Source organism: Corticium candelabrum, chromosome 16 (genome assembly GCF_963422355.1).
Source record: "Corticium candelabrum chromosome 16, ooCorCand1.1, whole genome shotgun sequence".
NCBI classification, from domain to species: Eukaryota; Metazoa; Porifera; class Homoscleromorpha; order Homosclerophorida; family Plakinidae; genus Corticium; species Corticium candelabrum.
Window position 1 is genome coordinate 1173081 of NC_085100.1, and position 18840 is coordinate 1191920.

Here is an 18840-nt window from a genome sequence, read left to right on the forward strand (position 1 = left end):
GTGTGTGTGTGCACGCGCACGCGCATTCAAGCAAGCACAGGTACTACAAGGTCCAGAGATTCACCACATCTCATCAGGTTAACACCCCACATCATATGCCTTGTCACATTTCAGGTTCAGTTATAGTCGTGTCATCATACATACACAGACAAACAAACAGAGAGGCAGAAAGACATAGTTTACTTTCTTACAAGCAAGCAACCTGAACATCAGAAGATACACATGATGGACAGATAGATAACAGACAAGTGCAAATCAAAGATATAAAAAGTCGACATATCATTGATAAACACAAATGCATCATTGCTAATTAAACACAAAATGCCTCCTCACAGAGGAGCATCTATCCATTTCCTACCACTGAAAGGACACAAGCTACTTAAGTACTTACTCAATCAGTTTGAGTTTGCAAAGCTTCTGTCTGTAGAGGTTCTGTCTGTTCATTATCGAATTGTACAACTAATTGCTTGATATAACTCAACTTGTCATACAATGCATCTCGTTCCCTTTGTACCTTCTGCAAATGTTTGTCATTCTCCCACTTTTCCCATTCTCGTTCAATCTTCTTTTCCACTTTAAGATATTTGGCACTGTCAGGATCAAGAGATTTCCATTGTTCTGCAAGTTTCTTTGCTCTGTTCTGAAACGGATCCAGCTCTTGCTGGAGTTGTTGGTATTTGGGATATTCAGCATTAAAGTCGTTTTTATATCTTGTCCTCATCTCTGCTGATGTGATCCTGGTGTACTTACTACAGAAAAGTACGCAGATGATAAGGTTAGGATGGCAGAAGAATGCTGGAGGGTCTACTAGTAAATAAATCTCCAAATCTGCTATCAACGAATACTACAGTAATACATGTAACACAGTCCATGTGGATGACCCATTATGAAATACGATTATTACAAGCCTCAGTTATGCACCACGTTTCCCACTCATTTTACATATTCGTGCAAACTGTGGAGATAGGACACATGCCAAAACAGACTTACCTCTGGTAGTCCAACGATAGTCTCTCATTAGACATGTCCTCTTGACTGTGAAGTGCCTGTTGTCCACCTGATTCCTTTTCATTTCCCTTATGTGTATGTGGAACTTGATCTGTTTGACACTTCATTTTTTCAGTTTCAGTGCTGTGCAGTGAATTACTACTTGTATTTGACGTAAGAGAACTCTCTAGTCCATTGACCTTTACTTTCTTTACACAACTAGTAAAAGGAGAATTGGAAACACAGCTCATTCCTCTTTTCCGAACTGGAACGTGGAAAGTAGATACTGGTAAGGTGGTACACTAGAAAGATAGTAAAAACAGATGGAAACACATGCACTATACTCTTTCATTCATAAACAGATGAAAAATAGAAACACATGATGCCAGTCACACAGAAAGGCAGACAGAGAAAAGTGGCGTTCATGATGTTCATGAATATGGCATGTTGAAAGAATCGATATTGCATTACCTGCCCTGATGCGTGCGTAATCTTCTGTTGTACATTAGCTTCTCTTTCCTCCTCACTCTTTCGGTGTTTGCGTGTGGCCACTGCTTTGAATGGTGACGTTTTGCTGAACTTCAAGCCTGTTGAAGATGCGAGTGTCTCCTGACGTGGCTGCAGGGAAGAAGAGTCCCTTTTACTGTTCACAGGTGATTTCTCATCTGTTATTTTCCTGGTCAGAGCGAAATGTGCTAAGTGAGAGATCATGATTACAAGTTCTCAGACAACAAACTTTCGAAGCAGTGCTCTTTCTTCTTCAGTATAAAGTGGCCATTTGTCAATCTGAACACATAAATGCTGTACACAGACATCTGAACACAACATACTACTAAAGCACTTGAGAGTAATTTGATGGTAAGGTAAGGTTCAAAAATCACACAAACCTATTAAAATATGACACCATTAACACATGAAAGTGTCTTTTATTGACTTCATGCGTCTCTTGCAATAAAGAGAAAAATTAATTTGCAACATCTCTAAATCACATGAAGATATGCGACTATTGTAAGGCCCCACTCTTCTTTGACTTTGGCCAAGTCTCTACAATTTTCACACACTTAAAGTGCTGGTTAGCACTCTTTTAACAGACAGTACATGTGCTGCTGCAATTTGTGCCTGTGGTCTGTTGTTATAGTTAATTCTGGCACCTGTAGACCATATATTATCCTAACACTAGTAGTGACTATAACAAAGGAAATCTGGTCGTCCATCGTTGATTAAACAGCAATAAATCAACAATCCATCAGAATAGCAATATCCCAAACCACTTCCAAATACATTAGTTAAAATGAAGACACACACAATTAAAATCCAAAAGGAGCTGAATAGCAACACGCAATTCCAAAAAGCAAAAAGATATGAAAGTCTGCACTAAATGTGACTTCATCTTCTCAGCTCAAATACATTAAAGTAACAACAAGAACAAAACAAGAAAAACAAACAACAACAAGAACAAGAACAACAACAACAACAACATAAGCCAAATTGCAAGATTCAAACCAAATGCCAAGCCATTTAAATGCAAGATGCTCATCACAAGTAAAAACCAAAGACGTTTATGAGCACTGATTGTTACTGACCGGTGATTAATGAACAATCAGCACATCAAACAAAGACAAGTTATGTCATACCTGCAATTCTGAATACAGATGTTTCTTCAGGTGGAATTTATTGTCTTTGAAATCAGCAACCTATAACACAAGCCCTCCTGTTGCCCATCTTTCGCAGTTCATTTAGATACATACCTGAAACAATGTGGATTGAAGATTCAGACCGGTACCTTTACCATCTGCAATGATACAATACTATAAGATGAGTAGTCTGACATATAAAAAGTTAACACACTCGTCAATGCCCACTGAATACTTGCCCTGGAACCAGCATACAAAGCAAGGCCACACACATACACATGCACACACAAGCATGCACGCGCGCGCGCGCGCACACACACACACACACACACACACACACACACACACACACACACACACACACACACACAAAACCTAAAAAAGTTAAAACCTTGGCAATAAAAACAAACAACAACAGCCCCACTATAAACCAAATACATCCACACACAGCCAATACACCAAGTCACTAGTAACTTTACTACAAAAGAATTCCTGAAATGGTTCACCTTTTCCCAGTTTTGCACTAAGCTCCAACCTGTTCTGTGGTTTCAGAGCTAGCACGTGGACAATCCGGTTCCTCAATGACTTGTTTGACTTCATAGACGGCGGAGTGCTGACACTGCTGATAACCATTGGCCTTCGTTTCAGCAAAACTGCTCTCGGCCCCCTGGGCTTTAGTGCTCCACCTAACAAGGAAGGTCAAAACTCCAAGACAGTACTACACGATTCACGTTACAGCAAAACAAATAAAAATGTTTACAACCTGTCTTCCTAGTGTATCTAATAGATACACTAACCAATATCTATAGTTATGGTAGGTAGATCTAATTATGCCCGTCTGTAACACACTAACTATCGTTAGTCACTCAAACCTGCTTTTTAAAGGCCACAACAAATCTCAGAGATAGCAAAGCCTTTTAGTCTACTGTTTCAGTCCGCTAACCATCAAGCAACCCATTCTCATTCTGAAACCTATGTAGAGGTTAGGAAAAGCTTAGATTTAACGATAAACCAACCGTAGACATGTGTTGTTAATACTCTATCTGCAGGAGTCAAATGCACCAAGATTAGTGGTCATGTTTTCCGGTTTTCGGTTTACAGTTGCGGTCATGTGCACTGGATTTATTATCTAGGTGGATTTATAATTATACCAATCACTGTATTACTGTAAATCAGTAAATTTCGTAAGTTTTATAAACTGCAAAGAATGTACTAACTCAAATCACTTACTACCTTTTGTAGCCCAAACATCCATGCACATTTTCAGTGTTCTGCCCAGGGTTTATGGAGTGGTGGGCGGGTATGCGCTGTTGGTATTAAGGTTGTGATTTAATCCTATTTGAGATATCCGGGAAAGAAGTAGAGCAAACTCCCGAACAATCAAGCATCGTCACAAAATAAACAAGAAAGTGCCAAACAGAGTGTATCGCACTGTTGATGGTCCACGATCTGAAGGAGCAAACTAAGAAAGCTGCAATTTTTGTCAACAGTCAGGGAACTATGTTGCCCAGTCTTGCGTTTATACTATGGCATGGTTAGGCGCAGCCATCCATCCATGCACCAGCTGCAGGTTTTGAACAGCCAGTGCTCCTGTCTAGCAAAAAAACCTGAAGACGCCTTTGACTGGCTCTATTACAGGACGCCTAAGATATTGCCTTGCTCATCGCTGACATGCAGACTGCTGCGAGTTATAGATGGCATTATAGCAGGGCGGTTCTGCTGCCTTGTCACCGTGTGAACAAAGCGCTCACTCTTCAACAAACTGCTCACCTTCCAATGCTCATTAGCTTGGAGCAAGTAAAACACTAGCTAAAATACATAGTGGTCATCGGTGTTTGTTGAGTGATGGTGGGGCCCGACCACCTCCGACTACTGTGGGCAGAACCCTGCATTTTGTAGCCCAAACATGCATGCACATTTTGTACCCAAACGTTCATGCACATTTTGTAGCCCAAATATTCATGTGAATGCACATACACTCTGAATGATCGTCTTCATTGTTTGGCTTGGGCAGAACAGCTTCCTCGGCTCAGGGTGGTCCTGTCAATGAATTGGCTTTTGCAAGCTAATAAATCAGAGACTAAGTAGGTATGTCAGCAAGTACCTATCTGGATGTTGATTAAGCCTCGTCGCTTCCACGCATGTGTTCAAGACGCACGAGGAAAGTTTACAAACATTTGTTTATTACAAAATAAAGTTTGTAGAAGTTTACAAATTTTTACTTACAAAAATTAATTTACAATAATCAATTAATTAACTAATTCATACATCTATGCGCTAGTTCTTTCCATCAAATAATTACTCATTCATTTCTTGTTCCGACTTCACATCACATTACGTTAGTATAAATCTCAGGCCGCGTTTCTAGCTCAACGTTAAGCTAGTATAGCCTAGCCTAAATGAGTTCATTAACGTACTAACCCAGTCCAAGAAGGCAACTGTTTCCACTAAGGACTCCTGCATCCAGGATGTGTGACATATCCAGACAAATATGTGCTTGCTGTGATACATTGCGCTGCTCTGTAGCAATAGTCTGATGTCACTTAAGGCGTGTCCACACTGGCAACTGGATCGCGATCCGATCGTGATAAATCCAATTCACATGGCGAGGTGGTTTCAATCGCAATCGGTTGAATCCAATTAGAAATAGTGGGCGTTACCTCCAGGTACACTATGCATGTAGTCAGAACATCTAACGCTCCTCACTCGTCTTTGCTCTCGCTCACCTTACGTCACTGTATCAACGCTTTCCACAAGCAAACAACCCACACGTACACATCGGTAATCAGTCACGTGATACCAAAAATGAGGTAAAAGTATCGTTTTCAAAGTTCAGTGTGGACGCTCGTTAGCCCAATCGGATCGCGATCCGTGTTGGTCTAGTTTGGACAGGGCTTGAGATTCCAAATTCAGTATTTCTATAGAGACATGATAAAGTAACTGTTGATTTCTCTACCATATTTGATGACACTTCCATCTTTCAAAGCAATCCAATATCAACAAATAATAGTAAACACCATCAAAACGGTGTTATCAGTGACCATCTTCAAGCACGCACGTTACCATCATGTTATAGTTAGACCTAAACCACTCTAAACCTACTACTACAAAACGGGTTTAGGAAAAGTGGGTTAGGTTTAGAAAGAAGTGGTTTAGTGTAGATGGAAACAGGTCAGTCCTTAATCCAGTGTAGCTTAAACCACTTGTTAACACACACACATGCTCACACGCACATGCTCACACGCACATGCTCACACGCACATGCTCACACACACACACACACACACACACACACACACACACACACACACACACACACACACACACACACACACACACACACACACACACACACACACACACACACACACACACACACACACACACACACACACACACACACACACACACACACACACACACACACACACACACACACACACACACACACACACACACACACACACACACACACACACACACACACACACACACACACACACACACACACACACACACACACACACACACACACACACACACACACACACACACACACACACACACACACACACACACACACACACACACACACACACACACACACACACACACACACACACACACACACACACACACACACACCAAGCGCTAGTGGAAACGCAAAAAACTGTTGAATGTGAATTATGAATTCGTAGTTGTAAACTTATCCGAGCACTTATCTTGATCGTATTCATTGAACGTTCCCGCTTATCTACCCACTTCTCTTATTCTGCAGTGTACTAACACATAACATGCGTGACAACATTTTTGTTCTGATGTTTTTCGCTTTTTGTCAACACATGAAAATGCTAGGCAGTGGCAGAGTAACTATTCTTGCAATACTGTAGTCCCCACTGCGTTCCCTTGTCAGAGTTTGTAAACAGAATATAGTGTCAGAGTTGAAATAATAAGGAAATTAACAGCCTTTGTTTGTACCCTAATGTATAAACATCATGGGAGAAGAAGACAAACAGCTACATGTTGGTTTCTGAAAGTCGTTGACCAAAACATCCCTACCAATTACATGTTTCAGGCATTCTTATTTCTCAATGTACGTATGAGATTATGACAAAACAAGAACATGTGCACACACACACACCAGGGTTCGAAAAATCCAGTCGCCAAGTCGCCATATGGCGACTAGAAATATTTGGTAGTGTTTAGTCTTTTCTGGCAGCGGCTCTTGTATGCGAACCACCCGCTCAGCAGATATGTTTTGCATTACAGTATGTTGCCACTTTCTAAGTCTACCATTTAGTGGCACACTGCAAAGTAGGCCGTCTACTTAGCACGTATCACCTAGCAATTTATTGCGAGTTGTTGCTATTCTCTGATTGACCATCATTTTCATGGACTTTAATGCATATACCGATCTCATTGGTGTCTGCCATCAGCTCCAGACAAACCCAACTAAAGACCTGCAAGCGCTAATTTTCAAACAATCACGGTTACTCCTATTCTTCATACGCTACACCAGCAAATCCAAGTCAACAGCTCTATCATCGATGAGACGTCAATATGCAGCAGCTTCTCCCAAATGAAACACGAAATCTGCAGTCAATCGTAGTTGAATTCTCCCAAATGAAACACGAAATCTGCAGTCAATCGTAGTTGAAGGTGACAGCAACTGCATATTTAGATCCTTTTCTACGCTGTTCAAAGGAAACGAAGACTCTGACCATCTTGACTTGAGACAAATGAAAATTATTACGTAGATCTTTGCAAACGGCGGGCGTCGGAAGTGGCAAAACAAACAGCTTTTTCCACAGCAAGCTGCATGAGTGTCTTTCTATCAGAAGAACTACCAGGTACGTCCAGGAGCTCGTACGTCTCCTAGTGCTACTAGGAAAAGTCCGTTCAGACAAAAGTTTCTGCATGTCCAGTTCTGAAAGCTAGATGTTGAATGATGCCACGCGCTATTGAAGTGCTACAATAACAAAAGTTTATCACTTGTGTTACAGAGATTAGCACAGCTAGCCATAGGACAGGTGGGGTTACATGCAGTAGCCCGATGTACTGTTCTCAACAACAATAGTGGTACTGAGTCATAAGAGAAGAAACGCTCTTATCTTCTCAACCAAAGAATGCTCATGTCTTATTGGATGCATTGCCAGGATGTCGATGTGATGACAAACCAAATTTTTGTTTGGTTGTAGCTATACAATTAGTTGAAAGCTAGAATAAAATATGAATACTCATAGTATTACATAGAAAGAATCCCAAGCATAACACTGTAGATTGATGTGTCTACTTGCTACCTACAATGTTTATCCAACGTTACTGCAAATTCCTACTTAGGTCTTAATTTAATGTCAAACATGATAATCTGGGAAAGGGTCTCAACAGTGATATTAATGACTTGTTTACTTCTGGAATCTCTGACCTAGAAACTAGTGAAAGTTTGGCGACCAACCGTTCCTCTACGTGACCAAACTGGCGACCAGATTCAAACACATTTTTCGAACTCTGCACACACACACACACACACACACACACACACACACACACACTATTAATTGCTTCACAGTCAAACTCTTCAATAGACATTAAAGAGGAACTCCAACAAAAATACAACCTGATCTCAAAATGTAGGCTTATCATGAAACTTCGTGCTGCGCTACTTTAATTTAAGGCAAACAGTCGCTTTGGTAGCAGAGAAAACGCGGGTTATGTACGGAGCATGTGCCAGGCTGATATGTCCTTGGCGCTAAGCTCCGCCTACACCAAATAAATTGCCTGTGTAGCTCAGTTATCTTGTCAGTAAACTACAAGCAAACTAACCGGGAATGGTAACTATAGAAAGATAACGTGTTTTAAGGCCTTAGAAGAGCTCTCTGCAATGAAAGTAGGATGCTAGAAACCGTTTTCTCCCAACAGACTTGATCCTCTCATCTCACAGAATGAGGCTAGCGCAATAAAACTCAACGGTAATTAGCGTTAGCTATCGTTCTATTAATCTACGAAGAGAAACATTCAGAGGGTTCAAAAATATGAGGTTCTCTTGGAGAGATCTGAGTATGCAGACACGCCCCATTCAAACAGCGACTGGGTGAAGTGTTACAGGTGCAGATTGGCTTTGATTGAGCCTTAGACTTTCACCTGAGCGCAATGATGTAGACGATGTAACTAGTACTGTAGTACGTAAGTTGTTTACACCCTGCACAGTGTGTAGACTCGTGACCATGGCAATATACCGCCCCTTTGTCATTCCCAGGTACTCCAACCTCTATTGTGGCTCATGAGGCATCTAGAAGCCACGCTGATCACCAAAGCTGAGCGCACCAAACTGCTACCTAAATTTGACGTGGACATAGAACTAGAACATCAAGAAGAGGTGTGTCTGCCTACACAGATTTCTCAAAGAGAATGTCTACACTTCCTTGACATACTTGAACCTTATGCGTGTTTCTCCTCGTAGATCAATAGAGCAAAGGCTAACGCTAATTACCGTTGAGTTTTACTGCGCTAGCCTCATCTTCTGTGAGAGAAGAGGGTCAAGTCTGCTGGGAGAAAACGGCCTCTAGCATCCTACTTTTGTTACATAAAGCTCTTCTAAGACCTTAAAACACAAGATCCCTCTATAATTACCATTCCCGTTTAGTTTTCATGTAGTTTAATGGCAAGATAACTGAGATACGCAGGCAATTCATTTGGTGCAGGCGGAGCTTAGCGACAATGACGTATGAGCTTGCCGATGCTCAGTACTTAACACGCATTTTCTTCGCTACCAAAGCGACTGTTTGTCTGATAGCACAGCACGAAGTTTCACGATAAAGCCTACATTTTGAGATCAGGTTGTATTTCCATTGGAGTTCCCGTTTAAGAGTCTGAATATCCAGCAGTGCTAATCGACTTTTTGTATTAACTTAACTCAACGTGTTGCCTACAAGTTAATTCAATTAAGAACTGCTAGGGAATCTGCTATTATGCCATGCCTTGTCTGCTCTATACCATAAAACAAGGTAATAGTATAACACTACAAACATACAGCACATTGCAAGGGACATAACTCATTCAACAACAACAAACTCCAGACAAACGTAACATTAACACGAACAGAAAACAGAAGGTTACCATATGTCACCATACCAAAGACTTACGTTTTGGACCCAACTTAATCTCTTGTGCTTTCGTCTTTTCTTTTTCGTTTTTTGCCTCGACCATCGTCTTCTTGGTCTTCTCATATGAATCGGCTCTTCCTAATATCATCATCTTATGCGAAACGTTGCCCAAAACAGACAACTCTTTGCGATCCCTCCGATCGAGTACACACTCGATAGAGCCTTGTTGATCAAGAGAAGAGAGGGTGAAGACATACTGCTTGAGACCATCATGGTGGCCTGTGTTTACATCAATAACCTAATAACCATTCAACAATAAACTAAATATCAAAACACACACACACACTCTCTCTCTCTCACACACATACTCTCGCTCACACACACACACACACACACACACACACACACACACACACACACACACACTCACTCACACATTCTCGCTCACACAAACACAAACACACACACACACACACACACACACACACACACACACACACACACACACACCAGGAAGGCCCGAGGCAAAATAAATTCAAGATAAACAAATTCTTAAAAAATCTGTCGTCTGCTGGATTCCCTTCATCCCTTCACTTCGAACACACCCACATAATCAAATCTTTCTTGAGTACACTTTCCCTCTGGAATCCGCTCTAGAGCTCACTCACCAATCAATCATCAGTCAACCACATGCAATACCAACTAACCATCAATACCAACTAACTGTCACACATTCAAGTAGCCGAACACAGCACATTCAAGCACGTACACACAACATTCCAACACTCCACCGACCCAGTGTATTTATCACACTTTCACGCCTTCTAACTACCAGTTCGCGTGTACCACAGCAAGCTGCCGTTGTGACTAAACCATAATAAGTAAGACCGCCTAGTGCATAGTTTTCCGTCCAATCAACATCCCAGCTGTCGCCCCCGTCCTTCTCTACGCACAAAAACTCTCCACACTCAACACTCACCCCGCTGCTTTCACTTGCGAAACTCACTCGCAGCCGTTTGTCTCTAGGCTAACAAGTGAAAGGAAACTGAATGGCACGAACCCACGCAAGCGAGCGGAAGTCTCAAAGCCACAAACCTCCGCAGCTTGGAATTGCTCCAAGGATGTGATGAAGGAATCCGTCAATTTGACCTGAAGGAACGCCTTTCTGCCTCTCTCCAGAGCGTTGGAGAGAGCGTACGAACGACCGGGCGTCAGAGACTCGCTCCTAACCGCCTCCATTCGCACTCACGCGCTTCCACGCCACAAACAAAATGAATGGTGACGCAGAGCATACGGGATATCGTCAGACAGTTGGTGGTCTCCTTTGGCGAATAATCGAGTATTTCTGTCACTTCCTGTCGGTCATGGTGGCATTGGAGGTATGCGGCTGCCATTGGGCTGTGGGTAGCGACGATTTTGTCTACACGGGGCTTGTTGCGTTACTATTTCGCGGAGGATGGCTAATTGCGACGGCCGTTGTGCTGCAGCGTCATCTCAATGCGACGCCTAGAGTTTCCTGCGCGGTCTATAACCGCTCGACCGTGTTCGTCAGCGTTCTTCTCGCTGATTTGGTCGTACAGAGTGTGCTACAGTTGGTCGTGATATGCGTGAGCGGCAGAGGCGGTATGAACAACACCCGACGTGACAGACTTGTGGGTGGGTTGATATCAATTCAGTTGTTGTTGTTTGTCGTCGAGACGGTGTGGGTTGTGGTGGGGTCTGTATGGGCATTTGGTAGAGACACGAGTTGTGATGAGTCTGTTGATAAAATTAGAGCTCTCCTCATAGTCGGCTACGTCTGGTTTGTTGTCTATGTTATCAAACAGCTGTGCAATGTCGATCCTATGGGCTGTTTGCATGGCCACATTCGCAGGAGGAGCGACACCAAAAGGGAGGAGAAGGAGGAGGAGGAGGAGGATGACATTGGATTGAGACAATCTTGGGATCGATGTTGTCGTGTTGTTTGCTGCCTTGCGGATTTGGGCGAAGCGAATCGAGGTGTCATACTCGATGTGTCTCGACTGTTCTCGACGGCCTTTGCTAGAACGGGAGTCAGTGGCAACATGGTCGCTACAGACTTTGCAGCAGCATTAGCTTTGATACAATTGCGTCAAGAGCGAGAAGAAAGAGAATACTATACAACATGCAGGATTGATACAGGAGACAGACCGTACTCTGGTGTGCTTTCTGATCTCGAATATCCGTGTTCACCCTTGAGCGAGTTTGAATTAGATTCGGATTTGAGTGACTCTGAACAACGGGCAAGAATTATGGCATATAGAGACGCTTGCTATTATATGAAGTATGCTTTGGCAGCTTATGGGTGGCCGTTGCTGACGTTAATGCATCTTGGAACCGGCCTGTGTCGTCTGGCTCCCAACTGTCGATGCTGTGCTTGCTGTAGAATACATACGACTCCGAATGATAACTGTCTGGAATGCCACACATCGGCCATCCTGTGTCAGACCGGTCTAGCTCGTGATGATCTCATTGATGTGACATATCACAACACGGTGTATAAACCACCATATTTTGTAGCCGTGGACAGAGAAAGACAAGCCATCGTTGTTTCAATCAGAGGAACGATGTCTATAAGTGATGCCTTGACTGACATAACTGCCGACCCAGTGCAACTTCCGGGCTCATCCCAGCCGTTGCACGCACACGGAGGAATATACAAAGCCGCATCCTTTGTCAAACGTCGACTGGATGAAGGAGACACAAGCCCTCTACAGAAAGCATTTGAGCACGCAAAGAGAGTGGACCCACATGTAGAATACAACGTCGTTATAACAGGACATTCTCTGGGCGCAGGTACAGCCAGTATACTAGCTCTGCTATACGTCTTGGAGAATCGTTATCCTGATTTGGTCTGCTTTGCTTATTCGCCACCGGGCGGCCTACTCAGTATACCGGCCGTAGAACTGACGAAGAAATTTACGACATCCATTGTTCTAGGCAAAGACATGATCCCACGTCTTAGTCTGGAGAAAGCATACAAGCTATTAGATGTTATGAAATGTGAAACAGAGAGCTGTCAGTCTCCTAAGTGGCTTATTCAATTGAAATGCTTCTGTGCTTGCTGTTGTAAACGTTGGCAACCGCGTAGCATGTTAGATGATACAGAAGATGATACAATAAGCAAACAATCAGATGAGCACACTGAAACAACTCATTTGACTGTGGCTTCTCGAGATAGTCACACTCGGTCACTGTTTGAAATGGAGGGTCCGCCGTTGTATCTTCCAGGTTACGTAATCCATTTAGTCGAAGTGGTCAACTCGAAGGGTCGCACTTGTTACAGAGCATTCTGGACGGACTATCGTGGATTCCATACTTTACTAGTAGGAGCAGCAATGATACACGACCATCTGCCTCATCGCGTCAATGAGTGCCTTCAAGGCTTGCATCAACTTGTAGATTAGTTTAATATATTTGTACTGACTGTCAATTTTTTGATTGGGCAGGGTTTTGTATTTAGCTAGTTGCTTATAAATACATGTACAGCAGGACAGACAGCAGCTATCTTCTGATGCTATTAAAGAATTATGTTGTGTAAGAAGGTGGCAAGATACTACAGTAATATTTGAATGTGTCTATCCCACTCGTTTTTAAAGTGAGATAACATGATGAGGTACTGATTGCATCAATCAACTGCATATGCAGCAAGACATCCTACTGTAGTACAGAGAAACAGTTTTAGTAGCATTTGTCTTAGTATACATACATGTGTAGTATCTACTCTAGAACTGTGAGTGATCATCTTCTGTAACATGCATATGGCTTGTTGACTGCTATCATTCTAGATATCTTGTGCTTTAGACAATCTGCCAGATTGTTATATCCGTGCTTGCTAAAACAGATCTTTCCTTACATAATTAACTAAACAGCATAACAACATCTTAGGGTTGCTTGCTCTATCATTTGGTTGCTGATTCATAATGGAGTCTTGTCAGAACATAGACTTGAACTGCTGGTCCATTGCCAAGAAGTCTACTCTGTCAACAAGTCAAACTTTTGGCCAAGCTTTAGATATATTACTAACATACACGAACAACTGTCTGTGAAACTACAGCTGATCATCTAGATATTTTGTCTATACTAGCCTTTTAATACTTGTTGTGGTACGTGTTTATCTGTAGTGTTTCGTCCATAGGGCGATTGTAAAGAAATGAATATCTATACTATATAAACAACAACACACTTTTAAATTTGCTTTAAATTAATTAATTAATTTTAACATAGATGTGGGAAACTTGCAAATCAAAATCAAGACTTGAAAGTACAGATTTAGTATTGTAGAGTACAACTGTAGATGTCTCTGACACTTCATCATGAAAGCTAGTAGATATAGCAGAATGTTGAGTTACATTCAATGTAAAAACCTAAAATAGTAGAGCCTACAAAGAGAAAAATACCAGAAATAAAGCCAATACTAAAACTTCCTACGAAGCCATGGCCAGAATAAAAAATTCTCTCAATTTGTGCCCCTAAACGTATTTTAATTAATCCTTTAGCCAGTCTTGTAAGAGTCCTAGTCGGAATCGGCGTTTCACGGTCTGAAAACTCCGTTGGACGTGTTACTCACGAAGGCGAGGCGCCTACGGATACTGTACAACTAGTTTAATCCTTTATCCAGTAAGAGTGCGCGCGGCAAGTATGAAGGAGGAGACACCTAAAACCAAGAATGTTGACCCTGCCCATTGAATCCCGTATGTGCCAAAAGTGTGGAAAATGCCAGTTTTGCACGCGTGTGGCTGCAACTGGTGCATTAGCAGCGACGACTTCGTCTTCTCTGGATTGTTTGCTTTGCTAATTCGCACCGGATGGTTCGTTGCATCAGCAGTGATTCTCAACAGCCACCTAGCATCCCCATGGGCACCAGATGCAACAACTTCCTCCCCACCATCTGTCCTACCATCCGTAAATGCAACAACTCCGGATGTCCAACCAACACCATGTCAATGTGATGCACACCACGATCGCGCTACAATTTTTGTCTGTGGCTTGTTGGCCGATCTCTTTATGCAGTGCGTGCTGCAGCTTGTGCTGATCTACAAGAGTGGTCGAGGCAGAATGAACGACGCCTTGCGTGACGAGCAAGTGAGCAAGCTGATTGCATTACAACTGTTTTTATTTGCACTCGAAGTATGTTGGTCTATTGTCGGAACGGCGTGGATGTACGGGAGTTGGAGTTGCTGTCCAACCAGCAACGAAATTAAAGGACTTAACATTTTCTGCTACGTTTGGATTTGCCTCTATTTGCTCCACATTGTTTGCAAACTTGACTTTGCAGGATGTTGCAGATTCCTTACCGTTCAATCAGATCCAGAATCTGCATTCGATGGTATCGATGGCCCTTACAGAGCTACACAACGATCCTGGGAGAGATGCTGTCGTGTCTTGTGTTGTCCTGCTGATGTCGGGAGTGCAAATCGAGGAGTAATCCTCGATGTTAGTCGTATGTTTGCGACTGCATTCCACAAGACAGGAATCAGTGGCAACATGGTGTTCACTGACTTGGCGGCTTCGATGGCTTTAGTGCAGCTTCGTCAAGAGCGAGAAGAGCGGGAGCATAACAGAGTGAATAGCATAGCAGCTGGGGATAGGCCATATGCTGGGAAGCAAGGTGAATGGGACCATCCGTGTTCACCGATAGACTTCGACGATCCAGAGCAACAGACGAAGACTCAAGCATATGCAGATTGTTGCTATTATATGAAGTATGCCCTGGCGGCTTATGGATGGCCTCTGTTGATGTTGATGCACATTGGGACCGGGTTGTGTCGCATGGTACCTGACTGCCGGTGCTGTGCTTGCTGCAGAACGCATCGTACTCCGGATGACGACTGTCTAGAATGTAACACTTCTGCAGTCCTCTACCAGACTGGTTTGAGCAGAGATGATATTATTCACATTACTTGCCACAACAAAGCATACAGACCTCCGTTTTTTGTCTCTGTAGACAGGACGAAACGAGCCGTCGTTGTTTCTATTCGAGGGACTTTGTCAATTAGTGACGCTCTAACAGACGTCACAGCAGAAGCGGTCAGTTTTGAACACACTGCAGGCACACTGCATGCTCACAGAGGAATTTTCAAAGCAGCAAAGTACGTCAAGACTCAAGTTGAACAACATAACTCGGGAGAATCGTGCATATTGGACAGAGCATTTGAATATGCGAAAGAAGTGGATCCCAATGGAGATTACAAGTTGGTAGTAGTCGGTCATTCACTCGGCGGAGGCACGGCCAGTATTCTATCTCTTCTCTTTGTCTTAGAACGTAGTTACCCCGGTCTGCTTTGCTTTGCTTACTCACCACCTGGTGGTCTTCTTAGTCTACCTGCTGTGGAAATAACAAAGGAATTCACGACGTCGGTTGTTCTTGGAAAAGATCTGATACCACGACTTAGTTTGGAAAAGACATATCAACTATTAAACAACATGATGGCTGAAACACAGAGGACGTTGTCCCCCAAATGGCTTATTCAATTGAAATGCTTCTGTGCTTGCTGCTGCCGCTGCCAAAGTTGCCAACGTGATGAAACGATAGAAAGAGAAAAGGAAAGTGAAGCACCACATGGTGACAATGCAAATGGAACGGGTTATTGTATGGCAGAAGGTAGGCTGGCGTGTCCTCCGTTATACACACCGGGCAATATCATCTACATCACAGCTTTTCCCGAGGATAAGAAGTCTTACCGAGCTTATTGGACTGACTACAAAGAATTTCACACAGTCTTTGTAGGAGCAGCAATGGTTGGAGACCACCTTGCACATAATGTGTACGATGCTTTGCAAGCTCTGAACCCTGATAAAGATGTGTGACAAAGATAATCTTCTATTTGTGATATTAGTAGTGCATTTTCAAGGTTTCAATGTATACACACATTTTACAGGATTTTTTATTAATTAAGCTATACCTGGTAAGAATACATAAATAAAGTAGGATAATTTGCCTAAATAAATATCATTTTGAAAATGCATAAACTTACAAACATGGAGATGACCGATTGTGGTGACAGTTTCAACATCTTCTGTCCAGAATGCAGCGACTCAACAGAGCCATATACTGTATACGGCTCTGCAACCGACTCAATGTGACCTCGCATCGCAGACCGCACATGCCCGTGGCGGCGCAGCTAAAATGCCTGCCGTGCGTGCGTTTGGCTTCGATTGGGCTGTAAGCAGCGACGACTTCGTATACACAGGTGTTGCAGCTTTGATACTTCGCACGGCATGGCTCATCGCATCGGCTGTCGTGCTACATCAACACATCGACTCCACACGGACACTCACATCCTGTAGCGTATACGAGCACGCCACCATATTCCTGGCCTGCCTACTGACCGACTTGTCTATCCAATGTGTGCTGCAATTCGTTGTCATATGCAGGAGTGGCAGCGGCAGAATGAACGACCCAAAACGTGACGCAGCCATGAGCAAGTTGATCATATTTCAATTGGTGATGTTTCTTGAAGAAATTATATTGCTCATTCTTGGCTCAGTGTGGATATTTTCTGGCGATTCAAGTTGCGACCAGACCGTCACTAAAACAAAGGCGTTGATCGTCACCGGATACATATGGATTTCTCTCTGTGTGGTGAGAATTTTGTGCAACACCGATCCTGCAGGCTGCTGTCGTAGCCACGCCTGTGGGCGGAGCGACCGAGATGGTCCCTACAGAAGTTCGGAACGCTCCTGGGAGAGCTGCTGTAGTTTTCTTTGCTGCCTTGCTGATCTAGACAACTCAAGTCGTGGTGTGATTCTTGACATATCACGACTGTTCTTCACTATCTTGTCAAAATCAGGAATAAGTGGGAGAATGCTTGTGACTGACTTTGCAGCAGCAATGGCTTTGATACAGATTCGTCAAAAGCGAGAAGAAAATGAACACAATAAGATGAATTGTATAGCCGCTGGAGACAGGCCATACTCTGGTATGGTAGGTGACTGTGACCATCCCTGCTTGCCACTCGATTTCAATAATCCCGAGCAGCAGGAAATGATAGAAAAATGCAGGAACTCGGAGTATTACTTTAAGTATGCTCTTGCAGCTTATGGTTGGCCTCTCTTATTGTGTATGCGGATCGGGACAGGGTTGTGTCGTCTGGCGCCCAACTGTCGATGTTGTACTTGTTGCAGAGTGCATGCTACTCCCAACGATCATTGTGTAGAGTGTAACACTGCAGCCGTTCTGTGTCAGACCGGTCTCGACAGGGATGATCTCATTCACGTGACATACCACAACAAACCGTATCAGCCGCCATATTTTGTAGCTGTGGATAGAGTGAAACGAAGCATTGTTATTGCCATCAGAGGAACCATGTCTGCTAATGATTGCTTGACCGATCTTGCAGCAGATGCTGTCAGTCTTGGAGATTCTGATAATCAACTGCATGCTCATGGAGGCATTTACAAAGCAGCACAATATGTCAAAGCCCAGATAGAACAAGAACAAGGGCGTTCACATGAGCAAAGTATTTTACAAAAGGCATTCGGATATGCCCACAGAGTGGATCCGAATACTGAATATAAGTTGGTCATAATTGGTCATTCACTTGGTGCAGGAACAGCCACTATACTTTCTCTCCTCTATGTCTTACAAGACAGAGATCGCTATTCTGGACTCGCCTGTTATGCTTACTCGCCACCCGGTGGTCTCCTTAGCCTGCCAGCAGTAGAACTGACAAAGGAATTTACGACATCTATTGTTATTGGTAAGGACATGATTCCACGTCTTAGTCTAGAAAAAGCATACCAGCTTTGTCATGATATGAAATGTGAAGCAGACAAATCGATGTCACCCAAATGGCTTATTCAGCTGAAGTGTCTATGTGCTTGTTGCTGTAGATGTTGTCAAGAGTACGACAATGAAATTTCGAGCAATGGCAAAGCAGATGATGAAATATTGGACGATTGCATTGAAGACACGAATCAGTTAACTACAGATTCCAATCCAGTTGCACTGCAAGTTGGTAGCAACAGTACACCATTATACCTGGCAGGGAATGTTCTCTATTTAGTAGAATTACAGCCTGATAAAGAGAAGAAACACTACCAAGCATTCTGGACAGACTACAGGGAATTTCATACTCTAATCGTTGGAACAGCGA

At 43.0% G+C, this 18840-nt stretch overlaps 4 protein-coding genes across 5 annotated transcripts; 3 read left to right on the forward strand and 1 right to left on the reverse strand.

Annotated features, from left to right (window-relative positions):
* Positions 1-255: 255 nt before the first annotated feature.
* LOC134192663 (RNA polymerase II elongation factor ELL-like) lies at positions 256-11002 on the reverse strand. Its single transcript, XM_062661412.1, has 10 exons — positions 10820-11002; positions 10704-10751; positions 9764-10022; positions 3128-3307; positions 2736-2779; positions 2622-2681; positions 1724-1773; positions 1459-1663; positions 991-1289; positions 256-749 (listed from the first exon to the last, which is right to left on the reverse strand). Exons 1-10 carry the CDS (start codon positions 10961-10963, stop codon positions 392-394), a joined length of 1647 nt encoding a protein of 548 aa, XP_062517396.1. The 5' UTR covers positions 10964-11002; the 3' UTR covers positions 256-391.
* Positions 11003-11071: 69 nt separating this feature from the next.
* On the forward strand, positions 11072-13307 carry LOC134192024 (diacylglycerol lipase-alpha-like). Its single transcript, XM_062660691.1, has one exon. The coding sequence runs from the start codon at positions 11089-11091 to the stop codon at positions 13147-13149; it is 2061 nt and encodes a 686-aa protein (XP_062516675.1). The 5' UTR covers positions 11072-11088; the 3' UTR covers positions 13150-13307.
* A 1603-nt stretch (positions 13308-14910) lies between these two features.
* LOC134192197 (diacylglycerol lipase-alpha-like) lies at positions 14911-16721 on the forward strand. The gene has a single exon (XM_062660900.1). It carries the CDS (start codon positions 15188-15190, stop codon positions 16550-16552), a length of 1365 nt encoding a protein of 454 aa, XP_062516884.1. The 5' UTR covers positions 14911-15187; the 3' UTR covers positions 16553-16721.
* Positions 16722-16871: 150 nt separating this feature from the next.
* On the forward strand, positions 16872-18796 carry LOC134191987 (diacylglycerol lipase-beta-like). 2 transcript variants are annotated; one of them, XM_062660646.1, is made up of 2 exons: positions 16872-18507; positions 18578-18796. In XM_062660646.1, exons 1-2 carry the CDS (start codon positions 16872-16874, stop codon positions 18667-18669), a joined length of 1728 nt encoding a protein of 575 aa, XP_062516630.1. In that variant the 3' UTR covers positions 18670-18796. The 2 variants fall into 2 exon arrangements, with proteins under 2 accessions (XP_062516630.1, XP_062516631.1); XM_062660647.1 differs by having other exon boundaries at positions 16872-18444.
* The last annotated feature ends 44 nt before the right edge of the window (positions 18797-18840 follow it).

Excerpts from the sequence above, each read along its gene's own strand:
- LOC134192663 (XM_062661412.1), bottom strand. The coding sequence starts at position 10,963 with ATGGAGGCGGTTAGGAGCGAGTCTCTGACGCCCGGTCGTTCGTACGCT. Across the intron at positions 1,664-1,723 it reads GAAAGAGCACTGCTTCGAAA|GAAAATAACAGATGAGAAAT; the intron begins GTTTGTTGTCTG and ends CGCTCTGACCAG. Across the intron at positions 1,290-1,458 it reads TTACGCACGCATCAGGGCAG|TGTACCACCTTACCAGTATC; the intron begins GTAATGCAATAT and ends CTATCTTTCTAG.
- LOC134192024 (XM_062660691.1), top strand. The coding sequence starts at position 11,089 with ATGGTGGCATTGGAGGTATGCGGCTGCCATTGGGCTGTGGGTAGCGAC.
- LOC134192197 (XM_062660900.1), top strand. The coding sequence starts at position 15,188 with ATGTTTGCGACTGCATTCCACAAGACAGGAATCAGTGGCAACATGGTG.
- LOC134191987 (XM_062660646.1), top strand. The coding sequence starts at position 16,872 with ATGCCTGCCGTGCGTGCGTTTGGCTTCGATTGGGCTGTAAGCAGCGAC. Across the intron at positions 18,508-18,577 it reads GCTTTGTCATGATATGAAAT|ATGTTGTCAAGAGTACGACA; the intron begins GTGAAGCAGACA and ends TTGTTGCTGTAG.